The 18,348-nt window shown below is 37.2% G+C and overlaps 2 protein-coding genes across 3 annotated transcripts; both read left to right on the top strand.

The window, feature by feature from the left end:
- The first annotated feature begins 4,925 nt into the window (after nt 1–4,925).
- her1 (hairy-related 1) lies at nt 4,926–7,074 on the top strand. The gene is made up of 4 exons (XM_026259981.1): nt 4,926–5,032; nt 5,217–5,312; nt 5,422–5,521; nt 6,012–7,074. The coding sequence occupies exons 1-4, from the start codon at nt 4,991–4,993 to the stop codon at nt 6,788–6,790; spliced, it is 1,017 nt and encodes a 338-aa protein (XP_026115766.1). The 5' UTR covers nt 4,926–4,990; the 3' UTR covers nt 6,791–7,074.
- A 4,456-nt stretch (nt 7,075–11,530) lies between these two features.
- mepcea (methylphosphate capping enzyme a) lies at nt 11,531–17,997 on the top strand. 2 transcript variants are annotated; one of them, XM_026259930.1, is made up of 5 exons: nt 11,531–11,934; nt 13,228–15,118; nt 16,024–16,242; nt 16,893–17,016; nt 17,106–17,997. In XM_026259930.1, the coding sequence occupies exons 2-5, from the start codon at nt 13,259–13,261 to the stop codon at nt 17,156–17,158; spliced, it is 2,256 nt and encodes a 751-aa protein (XP_026115715.1). In that variant the 5' UTR covers nt 11,531–11,934; nt 13,228–13,258; the 3' UTR covers nt 17,159–17,997. The 2 variants fall into 2 exon arrangements, with proteins under 2 accessions (XP_026115715.1, XP_026115714.1); XM_026259929.1 differs by having other exon boundaries at nt 11,531–12,078.
- Nucleotides 17,998–18,348: the final 351 nt, after the last annotated feature.

Genomic DNA, 18,348 nt, shown 5'->3' with positions numbered 1-18,348 from the left:
TTTTTATATAGATTTTGGAAACATTTTGGGTCCCTCATGGAACCTTTCAGTAATAATTTTAACTAGGCTAAGCGAATAACATTTTAATAAGAACACTTAGAATAGATTAAACTTTATTGTAAATCTTCACTTTGAAATTACAGGCGTAATTTTTACTTTTACGTTCACACAATACAGTTAGGCCTATTTACGGGGGTGACATCTATTTTCAGGACACGCGCTGTATGAACTGGATAACTTGTACAGTGCGAGAAAGCCGCTCATGTGTGGTTTCACTCTAAGTTAAAACGATGGAAAAATAAGCTGTGCGTCATCTGAAGGTTTTATATCCAGACACTGCACTGGAGCAGATTCCATCAGTTTTGTGTTCTGCGCAGGACTCAAATTCAGTGTCGCGAGATGCGGAAAAGGACGCGATTGTTGCATATGGGCTTTACTCTCTGCACGTTTATACAGACAGTATTCGAGACATACTGTACAGTAAGCTGCTTTTTGAACTGGATTTTTTTTATTAGTTTATTTGCTATTGAATATACAAATGCGGAGTTTTGCGCGTCGAGTGTGTGTGAGTGTGCGCGTTTGAGAGAGAGACGTTCAAACAGTGGAGTCATCTGTCTTATAAGTCCATGGCTTGTGTACTGCAAACAGGGGCGCTGGACTGGGGATAAAACCAGTAGCCTACTGATTACCAGGGCCCCAAAGGAAAAGAGGGCCCTTAAAAAGTCTGGAATATATATTTTCAAGGGAAGGGGGGCCCATTAGGACTGCCTATGCATAGGGCCCGGGATCTTGTGCAGCGCCCCTGACTGCAAACACATATGAGCTTCATCACTGTCACGTGACTCTGTTCCCCTCTCGTCTTGAACCAATGGTAGAACTAAGGAAATTATTAACTGTCTTTACATTTATTTTGAAAGATGAAGTTCATTAAATTCCATGTTCTTCATGGAATCCAAATAAACAAATGCAATCCCAGAACAGCCTGTCACCCACGCTTCAATCAAAGCAGCAATATGGAAATTGTAGCCTATATTTATGATTTTTTATATATCTCGATCAAGTAGCGATGATGTTTCGTTTTTCCAGAACACAAGTTCACCGACACACATTTGGTATTAATAAGATGTGTTAAAAGAACCAGAATAAGAATAGCTTCACACAGAGAAGGACGTGTGGTCTTTCACTTCTAAACGAACTGCAGTTTCCCACGGGAATCGCACTCCCAGTAAACTGTGCCTCAAATCATTAAGCGCATAAGCAATAAAATAAATAAATAGGCTAAACATAAACGTTTTTCATAATTACTAAATAATTTGTTAAAATGTGTGTTTTATTTCTGAGAAATTTTCTCTCGAACAAAACGGGAAAACGTAGGCTATATGTAGCCTACTTCGGTTTATGCAAAATGACAAAATTATTAATGCAAAAAAGGTTCTATATTTTGGTTCTTTATTCCCCCTTTTTCCCCCAAAGTCACGTAGCTTAATTTTTTTTTCGACTTTTAAAAAGTTTTAATACATGTAACACCTGCCAATAAATTACACCATACCCACTATACCATAAAGGACTTTAACTGGAACTTGATCTTTATTATCTATTTTGTGTTTCTGTCTTGTGTTTTATTTGATAATTTATTTACATCAATATTGAGTTATAATTGTTGTTAAAGCCTTGTCATTTTTGCTGATTACCCATATCAGTAGCCTAATAAAAAATACCTAATTGACACAATATGGTTATTTAGGGTTTAGTAAGCTCAGGCAGAAAGAGGGGCAAAAGCAACGTAATATTAGGCTAATTGATAATATTTTAAAATAGCCTATACTAATATGAAATCAAGATTAAAAAAAAAGTTCTTTATAGCCCCAAAAGGCTCTGTTGGACACTAATCTGGTGTTTACAACCATTTTTATGAATAGTGACAAACTTACCTTATTTCATTGGCTCAATAGCACATATTCAGATATTTTTATTGACTTTTTATTGTCTTTGAAATAGTTTTAATTTAGTAGGTTTTATTTTCGGAAAAGTCACATTTATTATACATTTTCATAAAGACCACGTGTATTTTACCTTAATATCTTAATACATATGAAATCAAAGTGCTTCTTTAGAGCGAAATCGGAACGTTCGGCATTACTGATTTGTATGATATTATAAACCTAAGGTGGATCTTTATCAACATATGAGCTAGGCCTATCTTGCAGCACAATGGGAAGTTTACTGAGGTCCCCTAGTGGGCAACCCCTGACACACACAAACAAGCGCGCGTGCACACACCCACACACACACACATATATAAATATATACTTGTGTTTAAACATCTCTGGATTCACGTATAGGCTACTATAGTGTTTCTTTATATCGATACAGAACTAAAGGTCTATTTGCCATCCAGCACTAGGTCAAGTGGTCACTAACATCAGCCTCTTAATGATCCTCATCGCGTGTCATTACATGTTTTTCTTTTATAACTGAATAGTCCTTATAATTCTGAGCATTTATGAATCCATGCATTTACAAAATGTAACATTTTCAAATCTTTAATTTTCAGATTTTACGAAATTTTCATGTTGGTGGGACAAACTCCTAGACATGTCGGCAAAATTTCAACCAAGTTCAACTGGTTGAGCTGATCGTTCCCTGATAAATTATATTTAAGAATTCTTCTTAATGCTACTCCTCCATCAGCCGGGTCCATTTTAATATTCTCTCTGTTAGGCTATGGGTCATTGTACTAGAATTTTTGATCACGTTTACTTGCCCAGGACTTGTCCATTCAGACGACACGTGCTCACAGCATGCCTGAAAGCGTGGCTAATTCACACCTCTATTGAACAGGCGTTCAGGTGCCAAAAGTTTCCACGTGCCCGTTTGCTCTGTTATCCAGTATGGTCCAGCAGGTGACCGTGCGCTAACTGGTCGACGGCCATCAGACTGTGCGGACGTAGGAACCAACATGGTTTCTTAATGGTTTTGCATTGAAAAAGGTGAAATGATTCTATACTGCAACACTTTGTATATTGAATATACAAAGTGTTGCAGTATAGAATAATTTCTATGCATAGAAAAAACAACTTCATATTGAGGCGACCTAAAAGCCAATTTATAATTGTTTGATTAGTTTTGTAAGCTTGCCCATTTCACGCCATGTCTTGACCATGTTCTGATTAGGCTACAATTATTCTCGCCAGCGCCAAATTGACTGTTAAACAGACTTGTCAAAAGAATCATAATAATCATAATGGAATTATGAGCAAAGGTGCCACCACTCTGCTCTACCAAACATTAAACTTTCCCACGGGATATTCCTTAAGGTTGGTCATGATGCCCATGCAGGGGTCAAAAATGTATACAGGCCAATAATATATATAGGCAAAATTGTCAATTTATGAAGAGCATCATGTCTTCGATTTGACATTGTTTTTAATTGTAGGCAATGCCAAAGATTATCAAGTGGCGTTTTGCAACATCGATTGCTTTTCTCCTTGAGAAATATTTGTCAATATTTATTTTATATACTTTAGAATTATTAAATATTTTATTGTTGAAAGAACACTCACAATACAATACATCACTGATTTTGGTCTGTCATAACTTTCTACAAGCAAAGTGATCACACAAACAATCACATCACTTTCAAAACCTTATTATAGAACATTAACAGCATGGTAAATTAAAAAATTAACACTCACAATACAATACATCACAATAAACAGCGGAAACTCGGAACAAGCCAGCATAATAAAGCTTTAGACTAACAATTATGAACATAGTTAGCTTTCAGGCTATATGCATATAAAGTATACATACTGAATTACGCATTTTAAGTTCAGACCAGTTACCTAGGCTATGTTTATTTGGCGTTTATTCGTTTTTGCACTGCATCGATACGAGTGTCGATCCGCTTCAGGTGTGAAGGCAATGCACGAAAATCGTTGAGCATCTAATGAAATTCTAAGCGTTTCCGAGATGTTTGAGTCTGGCGGTGTTGGTGTGAGTGTGTTCGTTTTTACACATCTGTTGTGCCAAAATATTCTGTTCCCACGAGAAAAATCTGAAGTGTCCCATAGCACATACACAGGGTTTTTGGTTATACGAAAATACGCTTTAAAACAAAACAAATAGTGTGAGAATAGAGCAACATTAGCTATCTGTCATGTAGGTCACTGAACAAAATATAGCCTATGGCATCTGAAGCTAAAAGTAATACAGAAACATAATTTTCTGTAAAGTTGCTTTGTAACGATTTGTTTTTTAAAAAGCGCTATACATATAAACTTGAATTGAATTGAATAAAAATAATAATAATAATAAAAAAATTATATATATATATATATATATATATATATATATATATATATATATATATATATATTTATCAACTTTTATCGTCAAGAATTATATCAAAACACAAGCTTTCAGGAAAAGTGAAACATATATGTTTGTAAACCATATAGTTATATCTGGTGGGCTTGAGGTCGTAATCTGTGAAAGGGAGGAGCGTGTTGGCAAACTGAGTGTCAAGTTTGCTTTCAAAATACACTGAAATGGCTTTGTATTGACTTATTGGCGCAATAAAACGAACAAACGAGTCCATGAAATCATAAGCGTTCTATGACTACATTACTGGTTATTCTAAGCAATCTTCTAATGACAGTAGAGATATATGCAGTTTTCATTGTGTTAATATCCACACATAAAGCTTCATATAAGACAGAACTGTTGTAATATTTTACTGTTAAATACGTTCGCTGGAACAAAATGTGTGGTAACTGTCAACTTAATGGATTTATAGTTTCTTATCTTGGAATATATTAATACGACCATAAGGGGGATCCGACCATACGGTTAGAAACGTCATTGACACCTTGTCACCAATGACAAGCCAGCATCCCCAATAAAAGGAGAGTTTGCGAGGACATTTACCACAGTAGAAGAATTTTCTTGAGAAACACAGACCAAGGGGAATATACATTTTCAGCAGATCATGGTTACTCCAAAAATGGCAAGTCGACGACCAACGAAAAGAGTGAGTAGTTAAATGCATGGTTTCTCTGTTATAGGCCTTATTCTTTCTCAATGGACATTTTTATAATATCGTGGGATTTTGTATTTTAATATTAGGCCTACTAAATTGTTTCTTTTCTTTCAAACTAAAGTTTCATGGCTTTCCATTTAAAATGTAAATTAAATATGTAATGCAATTCGTCTAGATCTTGAAGCCGGTTATAGAGAAGAAACGGAGAGACCGGATTAATCAGCGTTTAGATGAGCTGCGACAGCTTCTCCTGGATAACACTCTAGACACGGTAAGATTTATATATATAATTTAAATCCATCTCTTCCTTTTAATACATATATAATTAAACATAGCGTAATGAAATGTTTCAGTAACATAATGAATAATCACTTTTACAGCGACTTCAAAACCCTAAACTGGAGAAGGCTGAAATTCTGGAATTAACTGTTGAATACATTCGGACAAAAGTCACAGTTGCGAGAGAGAGGCCCAGTCAAGGTAAGTTTTCTGTCTATAATCGAGTAATTTTTCAAAACTGGGCTTGCTTTATACCCCTATTTTATAAACACTATTATTGTGCTAATCGATTTGAGTTGCACATAATGCCTCTAAGTTTGATGATTCTAATTGATTGTGTCTGTCTCTTTCTCTCTCCCCTCCTGTTTTTATTATTCTCAATTCCTAAATCTAACCCAAAATAACTCCATAAACTTCACTCTCTGACTTCTAATTTTTACAATCAATAAACTAAACCCATCTCTTAAAATCCTCCTTTAACTCCTTTAACTTAATTTTTTTATCTATATCTTGATTCTGTTCTCAAACGTTCCTTTGAATGAATTTTCAATAACAACCCTAAACCTACGACTAAATCAACATCTCATGTTTTTCTCTATCTCACCTGAACACTCCACTTTACCCCCCCTTCCCCACACACCTTTTTATACCTTCATGCCTCTGCTCTCCTTAACCTCACCCTCCGCCTCAGGCAACAAAGACTCAGACCCACATGATGCTAACGCTCCGACTCTGTTCTTGAGGACACCCCATATTCCCTTCGCTTCAGTCCCCGAGCCCATCAATGTCCAGAAGCAGATGCCCTCCAATCCTATCTACAAAGCCGGTTTTAAGGAGTGTATCTCCCGTTTGGCAAGCTTCATCGAATGTGTAGAGCCTTCCCAGCGAGACAGCTTCGTTCAAGGCCTGTGTCACCACCTTGACTCCTACAGCAGTACTCTTTCCCAGTGTAGAGTTTCCAGCCAAGCTGCCCACCGTCCATGGATCCCAAATGCGGAGATGACATGCAGGACGGATGTCCATGCGATAGGACCCATGAGAACCAGCACAGAGCCATTTTCCTACACCAGTAGTTTGTATCCTCAGTCTTTTATGCTTCATCCCACTGGACAGGCCATGACACATCCCTACCTCTCCCCTCCATACTCCCTCTCTCCTCCACCCTCTCCTTGTTACACAAGTAGCTCTCCGCCCTTCTCCAGCTCTCCCACATACCTCTCTGTCCCCTGCCATTTCCCTTTCCCTCCCACCATCTCTCCACTCTCTAGTGACTCTTCATCTTCATCATCATCATCCTCTATCAGTTTCTCAGTCACTGCTCAGCCTGTAGCCCCGGGACCTCATGTTCAGGCCTCGGTGGGCTCCCCCACTCCAGTGCAACCCACTGGCTCGTCTCCCTCCTGCCAACCCCAGAGTCTTAGAAGATCTTTGTTCCAGAACCAGCCACAGTCTTTGTGGAGGCCCTGGTGAGCAAAACTCAAAACACTTAGTGACTCAAAGCAACAGCTTCCCATCAGAGTTCAGCAGGAGTTGAGGATGCTTGTGAAGAGGCTGGGCTTCACATGGAAAAGACATGGAAGCGAGTATCCTGAGCATGTGTACATTAATAGCTTTGTGGTAAACGCACATGACTTATTGTATACAAATTGTTTAATATATTTATTTGTTCCCTATTGTACATTTTAAATTAATTGTACTTTTTTCACGAAATATATATATATAATTTTGTTAATCTATCTATCTATCTATCTATCTATCTATCTATCTATCTATCTATCTATCTATCTATCTATCTATCTATCTATCTATCTATCTGTCTGTCTATCTATCTATCTATCTATATATCTATCTATCTATCTATCCACTACAGGAAATAAACAAAGCTTAATAATTCATAGTGTCAAGATTTTTTTATGTTTTATATGAATGATCGTATACTCACCTAGAAGCTGTAACACGATTTCAGCAACAACAACAAAAAAAATTAAGTTACAAATTATTTTACCAATTTTTTGAACGGTTTTCAACATTGATAATATGAATATTGATAACCAAGTACCAATAATAACTGATGATAATTGAGAATCAATCAAATCAACAAATTAGAATGATTTCTGAAGGATCATGTGACACTAAAGATTAGAATAATGATGCTGGAAATTCAGCTTTGCATTACAAGAATAAGCTACATTTTAAAATACACTCAAATATAAAATATATTTTATATTATATTATATTATATTATATTATATTATATTATATTATATTATATTATATTATATTATATTTAGTGGTGGGCCGTTATCGCCGTTAACGTGCTGCGTTAACGCGAGACTCTTATCGGGCGATAAAAAAAATATCGCCGTTAATCTATTCTCAAAGTTGGGTTGGGAGCTGGGTCTATACTAAGCAAGCTATGATGACTTTCACCTTGATATTTTATATAACCGACTGGCTGAGGACAGCCTAAAAAGATGACAGGACAGTTGACGGGCCACTGCTGCGCATCGTCACGAAAGCTTATCTTTCTCACGTGTTGTTAAGCCGTACCGCTTGTCGATTTAAACATTAAAGCATCCAAAAACTAGACGCGGAAAAGCTGAACAGAGTAGCGCGTGCTGTTAGGTGCGCACGAGAGAGAGAGAGAGAAAGAGAGAGAGACGCGTATCACGGACAGCGACACTGAACCGAGCTCTCTTCTGCGAAGTTCTCCTCGAAGTTCTTCCTGCACCCGAACGAACAAATGCAAATCGTAGTTTGAACAAACAAAAAGATGCGAAAGAGCCAAATTCAACACCACGGTGTTCTGGTGTTCAGGGCTCGCGCTCGCATCCACCTTGGAAACTCAGTTATTTCTTAAGTGAAAGTAAACAGTTGAGGAAAAAAATGTGATGTGTATTATATTGGATGCGTTCATCGTCTCTTAAAGTGACCGCGCCTAATTTAGCTACTGGCTGCTGTAATGTTAATCCAAGAAAATGAAAATGAAAATCACTCACTGCTCTTGACTGAATTTCTTTGTAGTTTTAACAGTCAAACCAAAAATTATTCAGAAACCAGATATAATTTTTTATATACATAGCAAAACTGTAATAATGTGAGAAATGTTGAAGGTGTCTGAATAAATGTAGGTTTGATTGTATATTTCATTTTTACATTGAAGACTATCCAGTGCTATTATTTGGTTTCTGTACCTTGACACCTACAAACTTGAAAAAAAAAAAAAAACTTAAACATTGGTGTGAAACAGGATTAATGTTGTTTGCACCTTGTGCAATGTGGAATTAGTTTACAGCTTTTTCAAGCACTTTGTGATGCATTTTGGAAACAGGAGACAAGCTTTTTTTCTAATGCCACCTAGCTTGATAAACCCTTTCTCAAAGACTTACTGTTTGTCAATTTTATTTGGGTAACACACATATTCTGAATGCCTTCGGCAGAATTCGAATTAGCCATTTTAATCTAGATTAATCTAGATTAATTTCAAGATCACAGTGAGATTAATCTAGATTAAAAAAATTAATCTATGCCCACCTCTAATTATATTATATTATATTATATTATATTATATTATATTATATTATATTATATTCCTCCGATTGTGGACATTTCAAGGAGCAAGAAACAAACAAACAAATAAACACACAAACAAATCATGCTGCAGGACACTGCTATCACTGCATGACATGTCACCAACCAATAAATCAATCTGCAGAAAACATCTGTTAGTGTACAGATGACACAGAGCAACTGGGCCTAGTTGTCAAGCACAGTAATTATTGTGAGTCAAAAGTCCATTAACAAATTGTGTTTCATCTTGCAGGATTTTTTATTTTGCTTTCAAAAATGAATACAAACCCCAATTGCATGCACTTTGCCAATCAATTATGTATAAAGGTTTATTTTTCTTAGTACAAATACATATTTCATAAACATCTGAGCAGGGCAAATTAATGCATTTATGAATATATAAAATTTATTAATGAAAATATTTGTAGGCCATGTTTTCTTCTTCTTCTTCCAATTTTTTGGCATGCATCCTGTGTGCATACCACCACCTATTTGTTATGCAGTCATGGTTTTTTTTTTAACCTCTTAAGACCCTGAGCCTCATATGAGGACATTATTTATTTGTGAATTTCTCTGAGACTGTACATGACACCGTTTTAAGTCTGGATGTCCTGTACAGAACACATTCAGGGCTTGTCAGAGATACCAAATGATTGGATGTTTAAGCATGACCACTCCCTCTCCTTGGTCTTGAAAAATGTTTGAAATTAATTTAGTGTCACTCTTATGGAAACATGATAATATTTTGTAATTATCATTTGAATCTGACTAATTTTTAAATTCTGTGTCATAAATCAGCATCTCAGGAAAATGTTATGGGTTTTTAAAACCAAAATATGACTTTCTGTAACCAAACAGGACGTTGATTTCATATCATATGTGGACACCAGGACTGTTTATTACACATTTTGGAAGACAAAACAAATAAACAGGCAAAGAAATTATATTTCAGTATTCTATGAAATATTATATATTATGAAAATCTTGTCAATTATTACTCACATTATTACAATTCTTTTTTCATTACATGTTGCCCCAAAAACACATTAATATGCAAAGTAGATTTAGTTTACATACATTTTATATAATGTGAAAACCTGTTTATGGCCATTTTACACACGTTTTCCAGAAAGAAAAATGGTATTCTGTTATGAAATAGTTGAGACTCATCTTTATAAAAAGTTTGGCAAAAAAAAAAAAAATATATATATAAATAAAAATAAATAAATAAAATTAATTAATTGAAAACTTAACATGTATTGGTGATTAAAAAAATCTATTATTTTTGCCTACGCATTTTCATTCTTGTCTTTATTATTATTATTATTATTATTATTATTATTAAGAAATTGAGTCCCGATGTCCTTTACCCAGGACATAGCATAACTTATGAATGAAATATATATATTTTACATTATTTTTAATGCTCTAAAAATGTTAAGACATGAAAAAAACATGTTTTTGATTTTCCTATTCTTACACATTTATTCACACAAATATTCCTACTTAATTATTCGATGCTCCATTTTTTCCTTCTCCCCAGGATCCACCTGGCGCTGCGTGTTCAGCTCCTAAATATCGTTCGCTGTTTTATGAACAGCTCTATTATTTGAAGGCCTATTACAACGCGCCCCAGTAATGTGTCATGTGTCTACTATAAGTATTTTTGCCCTCTGCTGGTCAAAGAGACTTACTGTAATAATGTATCCAACTCCTACAAAGTTCAAACGGAAAATGCATCAAAACTGTCACGTTATAGCTACAACAATAGGAACAAGAACTCGCTTGATATATTATTTACCTTATAGCATTTCGGGAAATCTTTAAGACATAGCCTACTGCGTCCAAGTACATTTATATTTTTTATGACTACTGGAGCTGATACCTAAGCAGGATTAACTGTTTGTGATGGTAAATGTCTATAATTTTGTTTCTGAGTTGTTCTAACAATTATAGAAGTTTCTTTTTTCATTTACATACGTTCTTCTCGAGGACTACACAAATATGCGCGAGTAAGCGCACTAGGACTACAAATCCCAGTCACTCAAATATGCCTTGCACAGCAACCACACGCGGGGGCGGGAACCACAATGCTTCTGCTTATAGCCTAATCATAGTCAAATACAAGCAACCGCCGTCGTAAAGCGACTAGTGCTGCATAAATAATTAGTCTTCAGTTGCAGAGTGTGCATTTGAGGTTACTGCCTGTCAGTCAACTATCAAAAATGTCGTTTATTTACATGCTGGATAGAAAAGCTATAGGTCATCTTGTGCTTGCCTGTGAGGAAGTGTACAGTGTGTAAACAACAGCCCAAAACACACATGAACAAAACCACTATCTTATTATAATGCACAAAAAATTTAACATGCGTAATATACGGGAGATTTAACGAGGTTGCCGCACAATTCGTGAGGCAATGAAGCCAGTTTAGTGACGTTGACTTTTATGAGCAGGCACATACTTAGGGCGTCTAAAAAGTAGAATCTAGGCTAATCCCTCCCTACATATTCCATGATTGGACAGTGGAACGAGAGTGTCTGGAACACGCGTGTACTATTGGCCGGTTCAGCTGCTCATCGCGACGTCAACAGGCGCTCGCGATATATAAAGCACTGAAAGCCCCGTTCCTCATAGCGAGGTTCTGCAGCTCATTAGAAAGTTCAGTCGAGTAAGAGCAGTAGTTTAACCGATCAGTTAGGGGCTAGAAACATAAATAGAATACGAGCATTGTGATCAGTACCTCCACACAGCCTGCCGATATTCTAAAATAGAGTTCGTTTGTATTTCACTAAGCTTTATTTTAAGGGGTGTGTCCTGAATCCATTATTTTGATTGTGAACCTGACATCAGCGGACAGCTGTGCGTACTGGCGCTTTGAGTGCAGGATGTGCAAGGACAGCAGTCGCTACACTGACCAGGCTGTTGTGGGGTTTTTCTCGTCCGCTGGAGAGGGAGGCAGGCACTGGGCTGTGTTCCTTTAAGAGAGGGCGGAGAGAGTTAGAGCCTCGGGCTGTGTGTTGAGCGCAGCATTGAGCCTGTTTAAGTATCTCTACGTTTTCTCTCTTCTATTTTCTTCTTGGAAATTTGACTGTTATGTATTATTCATGAATGACGCTTGGAAGGCGGGGTTTGGAAAAAGTATCAATAATAACAGCAGTGTTGAGGAGGCAGGACGCTGCCACTGAAGGTGGGTGGACGTTTTGCGAATGCAGCCCTAACATTTACTTTCTTTATGCACACTGACACTAAAGCGTCTGGCAATGTTAAGTTCTGTGTATATGTGCAAATGCCATTTTCTCTGTTCAGTAGGGCTGCACGATTATGATAAAATAATTGTCGATTTTTCCCTTGAAATTGTAATTGCGATTATTCATTATCCCAATTTATAATGAACAATGTTTATATCATTGTTTGATGCCACTGCATGCCGTATTTTATGTGAAAAAAACTGAAAACACTACGTTAACTGAAAAACTTTTAGTGCTTTTATATAGTATTAAGCATCAAATATGATAAATATGAATGGTATTAAATTGTTATACTAAAACTAAAATTAAAACTATGGAAAAACCCTTAAGGTAACACGTAGAAAGTAAAAAAAAAAAAACATCGTAAGCGTGCATAATAACATAAGTGGACTTGTTGAAAGATTAATTGCATCTTTGAACGATTAACGTTAAGTAATTATGCCATCCATAAATGTAATCGCGATTAGTAATTCGATTAATTGTGCAGCCGTACTGTTCAGTGTAATTAGTCTTTTATAACGGTATTTCTACATGGATTTATAAACATGATTTTATAACTATATAAATGTGTATATATGTATAAATGTGTTTAATATTGTTATGAGCAGAGCACTGTTTTTATTTCATTTATTAATGTCCTTGTTACTGGATAGTTAAATGAAATTACAAGCTTTTTTTCAATTTGGAAATCAAAATTTTCCTCTTGGAAACTTTAAAGATCTATTTTGATCTTTCTTTCTTTCTTTCTTTCTTTCTTTCTTTCTTTCTTTCTTTCTTTCTTTCATATATTTGATACAATACTATATGAGATATAACAATGTAATTTGCAGAAGATTATCACATACATTCATAGGACCGGACACTACATAGAATCAATTCAGTTTATTTAATAAAAATAATAATAGATAAAAAAAATAAAACAACAAATATAAAATAAAAAGGCTTTTAGGCTTTGATCTAAATGGTAAATTCTAGCAGGATGCAGCTTGCAGTAGCCTACCATGTTTTAAGTAGTATAGTAATGATCTAGTGAATCCTCTTTTGTGTGTTTTTGCTTTGTGGATGATTGCTTGTTGATTTCATTTCAGATCCATGTGTCCTCCAGCGTCAACCTGAAATATGATCGAGATGTCATTTGACAAAGAAACTGTTTTATCTTGTGAGGGGCAAACAGACCCCACTTCCCAACAGTACTCAGAACTTACTAGAAACGATACCAGTGTTCCCCATCTGTCTGGGAACAGCACAGTTATAAACCTCAGCAAAGAGACTGGGGAAGAGGCAGGAAGTGAGACATCACTGGAACACAGAGAGAAAACCGCTTCCCCAGATAACAATACTCCAAGTGACAGAGGGGTTGTTGGGGTGGAATCGTCTACAGAAACTCAAAATGGCACCCAGCAGCCCAAACCTCAACAACAGAAAGTCAATAAGCGCCGCAGCACGATGAGCGCTGGTTTCAAACACCCTGGTTATGGTAAACGACGACGGCGTGCCAACTCTGAGAGCGAGTCCGTCCTGCCTACCAATTTCCTGCTGGGCGGGAACATTTTTGACCCGCTCAACCTTAACAGTCTTTTGGATGAAGAGGTGAACCGGGCTCTCAACGCAGAGACGCCCAAATCCTCACCATTGCCAGCCAAAAGCAGAGACCCTGTAGAGATCCTGATACCCAGAGATATCACAGACCCCCTGAATCTCAACTGCCCCAGTGCAGGGGACAGTAGTCTGTTGGTGTCTCCCCTGAAAAGTGGCAGGCGAAGACATCGGAACAAGCACCATGGAGCGAGCACTGGAAGAGTTTCAGGCGAAGGAATAGTCACACAGATGGATTTACCAGAGTCTAATGGCTGTGCAGCAGGACAAGATGAGGGAACAACAACGGTCTCTTTAACGCATTCGCACTCAGGAGCTGTAGCAAACAAACTTGTTCCTGAGGACCAACCGCTATTGGACTCTAATCTTGAGGCGCAGTGTTCAAATAAGCCTAATTTAGCCACAAATGGCAGTGAGGTGAAGGAGAAAACCATTGATATATCAACCGCACCTTCATCTACAAACCCCACCAACCCTCCATCAAGCAGGCAGCGAAAACGCAGGCGCGCCGGAAACAAATTGGAGAATGCAGACAGTTCTAATAGCATGAGAAATTGGGGTCCGAGATCTGGGAGGCATTTTCAGCCCTCTCACACCCCAGGAATGGGCTCTCATAGCGGAGCTGCCCAGAGGCCTCAACAGCATCAAAACCATTGGAGGTCACAAAGCAACAGCAACCAGATTCCACAACAGACTAAAAAGAAGTTCCAGTATGGCAACTATAACAAATACTATGGTTATAGGAACCCAGGGCTGAGCGAGGATCCTCGTATCCGTGTTATGGATCCCGAATGGTTTAGAGGGAAGGAGGTATTAGATCTGGGTTGCAACACCGGCCACCTGACTCTATCAGTCGCCAAAAATTGTCGACCGGCGCGGATTGTGGGCTTGGATATCGACGCAGCGCTGATACATGCTGCTTGGCAAAATATACGCCACTACCTCTCCGAGGTTCGCACACAGCAGGCCCGCCGTTCTGGGGAAAATGGGGAGGGGAATCGAGGGGAAGGGAAGGAGAGGATTGAGGGAGATTTAGTGGAAGAAAAGAGTCAGAGGAAAGAGAAAGATGGAGAGAGTTTTGTTGTAAAAGAGGAGAGGGATGAGAACAAAACAAAGCATGTGGACAAAGCGAATGAATGCATGGTGGAAAAAGGAATGGAAGTTGATCGAGAAGAAAGGGAGAATAAAACCACAGAGGCTGATCAGCGAGAGAGGAGTTGGAAAATGGAAGAAGAACCTTCGGCAGGTCTCCCTGATGGAAAGCGTTCATTCCCCGTCTCCCTCCGGATCTCAAGAGGACCCATAGCTGGCCCCCCTTTGCCTGAGATGATCACAAACAGTCTCCCTCCTGGAGATTTCCCTGCCAACGTGACCTTTGTCAAGGTAAGATGTTTTTTTTGTTTTTTTGCTGCTGCTTTTTTATTTGTAATTCATGTTTACTGGACATGTATGTTTTGCTCCAAATCAAATTGCTGTATCAAGTATGCCTGACGTTATCATCTTTATGTATAAAATCAGCATTGAGCTGAATAAAAACACCATTGTCTTTTGTAAAGCTGCTTCTCAGCTGAAAATGAATTTGTTTCATAACTGATGAATTTTGCAATGGTTTATTCATGTAAAGCTGCTTTCTAACAATCTGTGTTGTATGAGGTGTTGTATAAATGGGTCTTAAAATGTAATGTACATAATATAATATACAATAAACTATACAATACAACATAAAATGTTCATACATCATACATGCACTCATATTTGAGCAGAATGGCATCGCAGCAGTAAATCATACTAGCTGAGTAGTGAAAAACAATGAATTCAAGAAATGTTCTGCGCTACACAGCAGATACATGCAAGCCTGTTGTTTATATTAGTTTTAGCTACTAACGACTTTTTTTATGAAGCCTTTTCTGTTTAAAGCGCACATTTGTGTCAAGAAGTAATGATAATATTTATTTTAATAGCTCCGCCTTTAAATGAAGTACATCCAGAAAGTAATTGTGCAGCATAGCTAAAGATGTACTGGTGTGATCTAGGTCTTTAATCTGTTGTCTGGTTATGCTTTTATGAGAGCATGCATATACGTTCTCATCCAATAACATTAAAGCCTTTAGCTTGAAAACACTTTGAACCAATTAGAGACCAAACAGCATTGCTAAGGCAACCGCTTTGCACCTTAGCATCTTGGAGGTAACTTATGAAATAGGTGTGACATGGTAACTGTTGATGTGTTAGGCATGCAGCACCTGTCTGTCCGTTTTCATAATCCTCTGTCTGTCTGACCTGCACAGGGCAACTACGTGCTGGAAAGTGATATGTTGCTGCAGACACAAACAGAAGAGTACGATGTGATCCTGTGTTTGAGTGTGACAAAATGGGTCCACTTGAACTGGGGTGATGCAGGACTCAAACGGCTCTTCAAGAGAGTATACAAGCACCTGCGGCCAGGAGGACTCTTCATTTTAGAGCCCCAGCCCTGGAACTCCTATGGCAAGAGAAAGAAACTCACTGTAAGCCCACCCCACCTCCTTTTTTGTTGTTTATTGTATACATTCAGCCAAATGGTCAGACAAAACTTGTGATGTTCAAACATTGTGTTAACATGTTTCTCAAACGTGTGTCCTGTGAGCAAAATAGTGATCTGATTTTGTTTTAATATTTGATTTAATATAGATATAGTAAAAGTAGATAAAATGAAACTTAAAGGGATAATCTCATGATTTACTCACCCTCAGGCCATTGGAGGTGTATATGATTTTTCTTCTTTCAGATGAATACAATTGAAAATATATATAAAAATATCCTGGCTCTTCCATACATCACAAAAAGAGCTCCACATTGATCCAGGGGGTTAACGAAGGCTTTCTTGAAACAAATCAATGCGTTTTTATAAGAAAAGTGACCATATTTAATACTTTGTAAACCTTAATCTCTAGCTTTCGCCTAGTTGTCCTAGGCACAAATGCAATAGCAATATAAGTGTTCAGTGTAGTTTATTGTAAGTTTATGGCTTTGTGCATGCATCATAGAATTTCAAGCTGAAATATGCAGTTTTAAAAGTGTAATTAAGCATTTTGTCATACATTGGAGCATTTTCAAGTTGTGTTCTTCTTGTATTTTAACCACATGCATTTTATTGTATTATCGTTTAATTTCTCAGGAGACCATCTTTAAGAATTACCACAGCATCCGGTTAAAACCCGACCATTTCTCCTCCTACCTGACTACTGAAGTGGGCTTCTCCAGTTATGAGCTCATTGGAACATCACAAAATTATTCTAGAGGTCCGTGCTTTTTGAAAAGCCTTTAGTTCCTCCCTATGATATTCTGATATAATGTAAATATTCCTAACCCTCAGTTTGTCTTCTCCTAGGCTTTCAGAGACCAATCTACCTTTTTCACAAAGGACCCTCACCTCAAAAGTGACGCTACCAGTTTAACCACCAACTTTGAGAAGAAAACGCAAGACTGGATTGGATTTGGAAAACGACCAGCATTTGAAGCCACTGAAACTTCAAGCATTTTTATTTGATGGTAGACTTTCCATATTTTGAACTCTTAAATGGAATCTCATTGGTGCTGAATAAGAGAAATTGTTCCCTTAGCCGTTCAGAATAAAGGAAAACCCATCGCAATTTTCCTTTTTCAAAGACTCTACTGAAGAATTACAGATGCAAATCAGAGTTTTCCCTACTGAAGCAAGATGTTTTTACCCCTCATAAAGAATGGTCTTGTGAACAAGCACAATGTTGAATCCAAGCAAATCACAAAAAAGGAATTCCTAATTCATTTGGAATGAAATTCCTAAAATAAGAAATCCTGAGCAACCCTGGCTTCCTCTCTAGCACACAAAACTGGTAAACGGCCATCTCAAATTGAAATGTTTGGTGGTTGGGCATGTGACCATTTTTCTTTTCTGAAAAGGAAATATTAGAGCATGTTACCAGATGTTGAGTTTCCAGATTTTTGCTGTTTTGTTGTTGTTGCACTGTTGTATACTAATTTTTTTTTTTCTTTACCTTTTGAACAAAGCATCGCTATTAACCGTTCTAGCATCTGTCTGCCCATCAGCTATTTTGCAGCCTGCATGGCTGCCACTTATTAACAAATACCAATGGCTTAATTTTAAGTCCATCAATTATATTGCCTGGTCTAACATGGTCGTAATTTTGTCCTTGGCAGTTTTGAAGCTGCAGGTTAGCTGATATGCTATGATAAAGTGTTTACCGATCTAATGTCCATAATAAAAATCCAGAAGGATGTGATTCCTTGTCGGTGTGGTGGCTCATAGAGAATGATGTTTAAACATTTTTATTCTTTGAATCCGTTTTGTTCTGATTCTCCAACTGTTGAAGTTTAACAAAAACCGAGGTACATTTTGTAAATTGTTTGTCCAGAGTGCTTGTCACAGCTGAGGTAACCTTGTTGTTGTTCGTTTTATTCCTATTGAAAGGTTTGCACTAAAATGAGAGAATAAATTTGTCTCCTGCATTTGTATTTTCCTGTGCAAATATAAAGTTGGTGTATCTCTGAAAAGGGTTCTTTTCATTCAAAGGACTCCTAAAAGTTGACAAATAAACTTCAAAATAACATGACTTTGTAACTGTTTATATATA

Source organism: Carassius auratus, unplaced genomic scaffold, assembly GCF_003368295.1.
Source record: "Carassius auratus strain Wakin unplaced genomic scaffold, ASM336829v1 scaf_tig00215316, whole genome shotgun sequence".
In the NCBI taxonomy this organism is placed as follows: Eukaryota; Metazoa; Chordata; class Actinopteri; order Cypriniformes; family Cyprinidae; genus Carassius; species Carassius auratus.
This window is presented reverse-complemented; position numbering and strand designations above follow the sequence as displayed.

Excerpts from the sequence above, each read along its gene's own strand:
- her1 (XM_026259981.1), top strand. The coding sequence starts at position 4,991 with ATGGTTACTCCAAAAATGGCAAGTCGACGACCAACGAAAAGA. Across the intron at positions 5,033-5,216 it reads GTCGACGACCAACGAAAAGA|ATCTTGAAGCCGGTTATAGA; the intron begins GTGAGTAGTTAA and ends CAATTCGTCTAG. Across the intron at positions 5,522-6,011 it reads GAGAGAGAGGCCCAGTCAAG|GCAACAAAGACTCAGACCCA; the intron begins GTAAGTTTTCTG and ends CCTCCGCCTCAG.
- mepcea (XM_026259930.1), top strand. The coding sequence starts at position 13,259 with ATGATCGAGATGTCATTTGACAAAGAAACTGTTTTATCTTGTGAGGGG. Across the intron at positions 15,119-16,023 it reads CCAACGTGACCTTTGTCAAG|GGCAACTACGTGCTGGAAAG; the intron begins GTAAGATGTTTT and ends TGACCTGCACAG. Across the intron at positions 16,243-16,892 it reads GCAAGAGAAAGAAACTCACT|GAGACCATCTTTAAGAATTA; the intron begins GTAAGCCCACCC and ends TTAATTTCTCAG.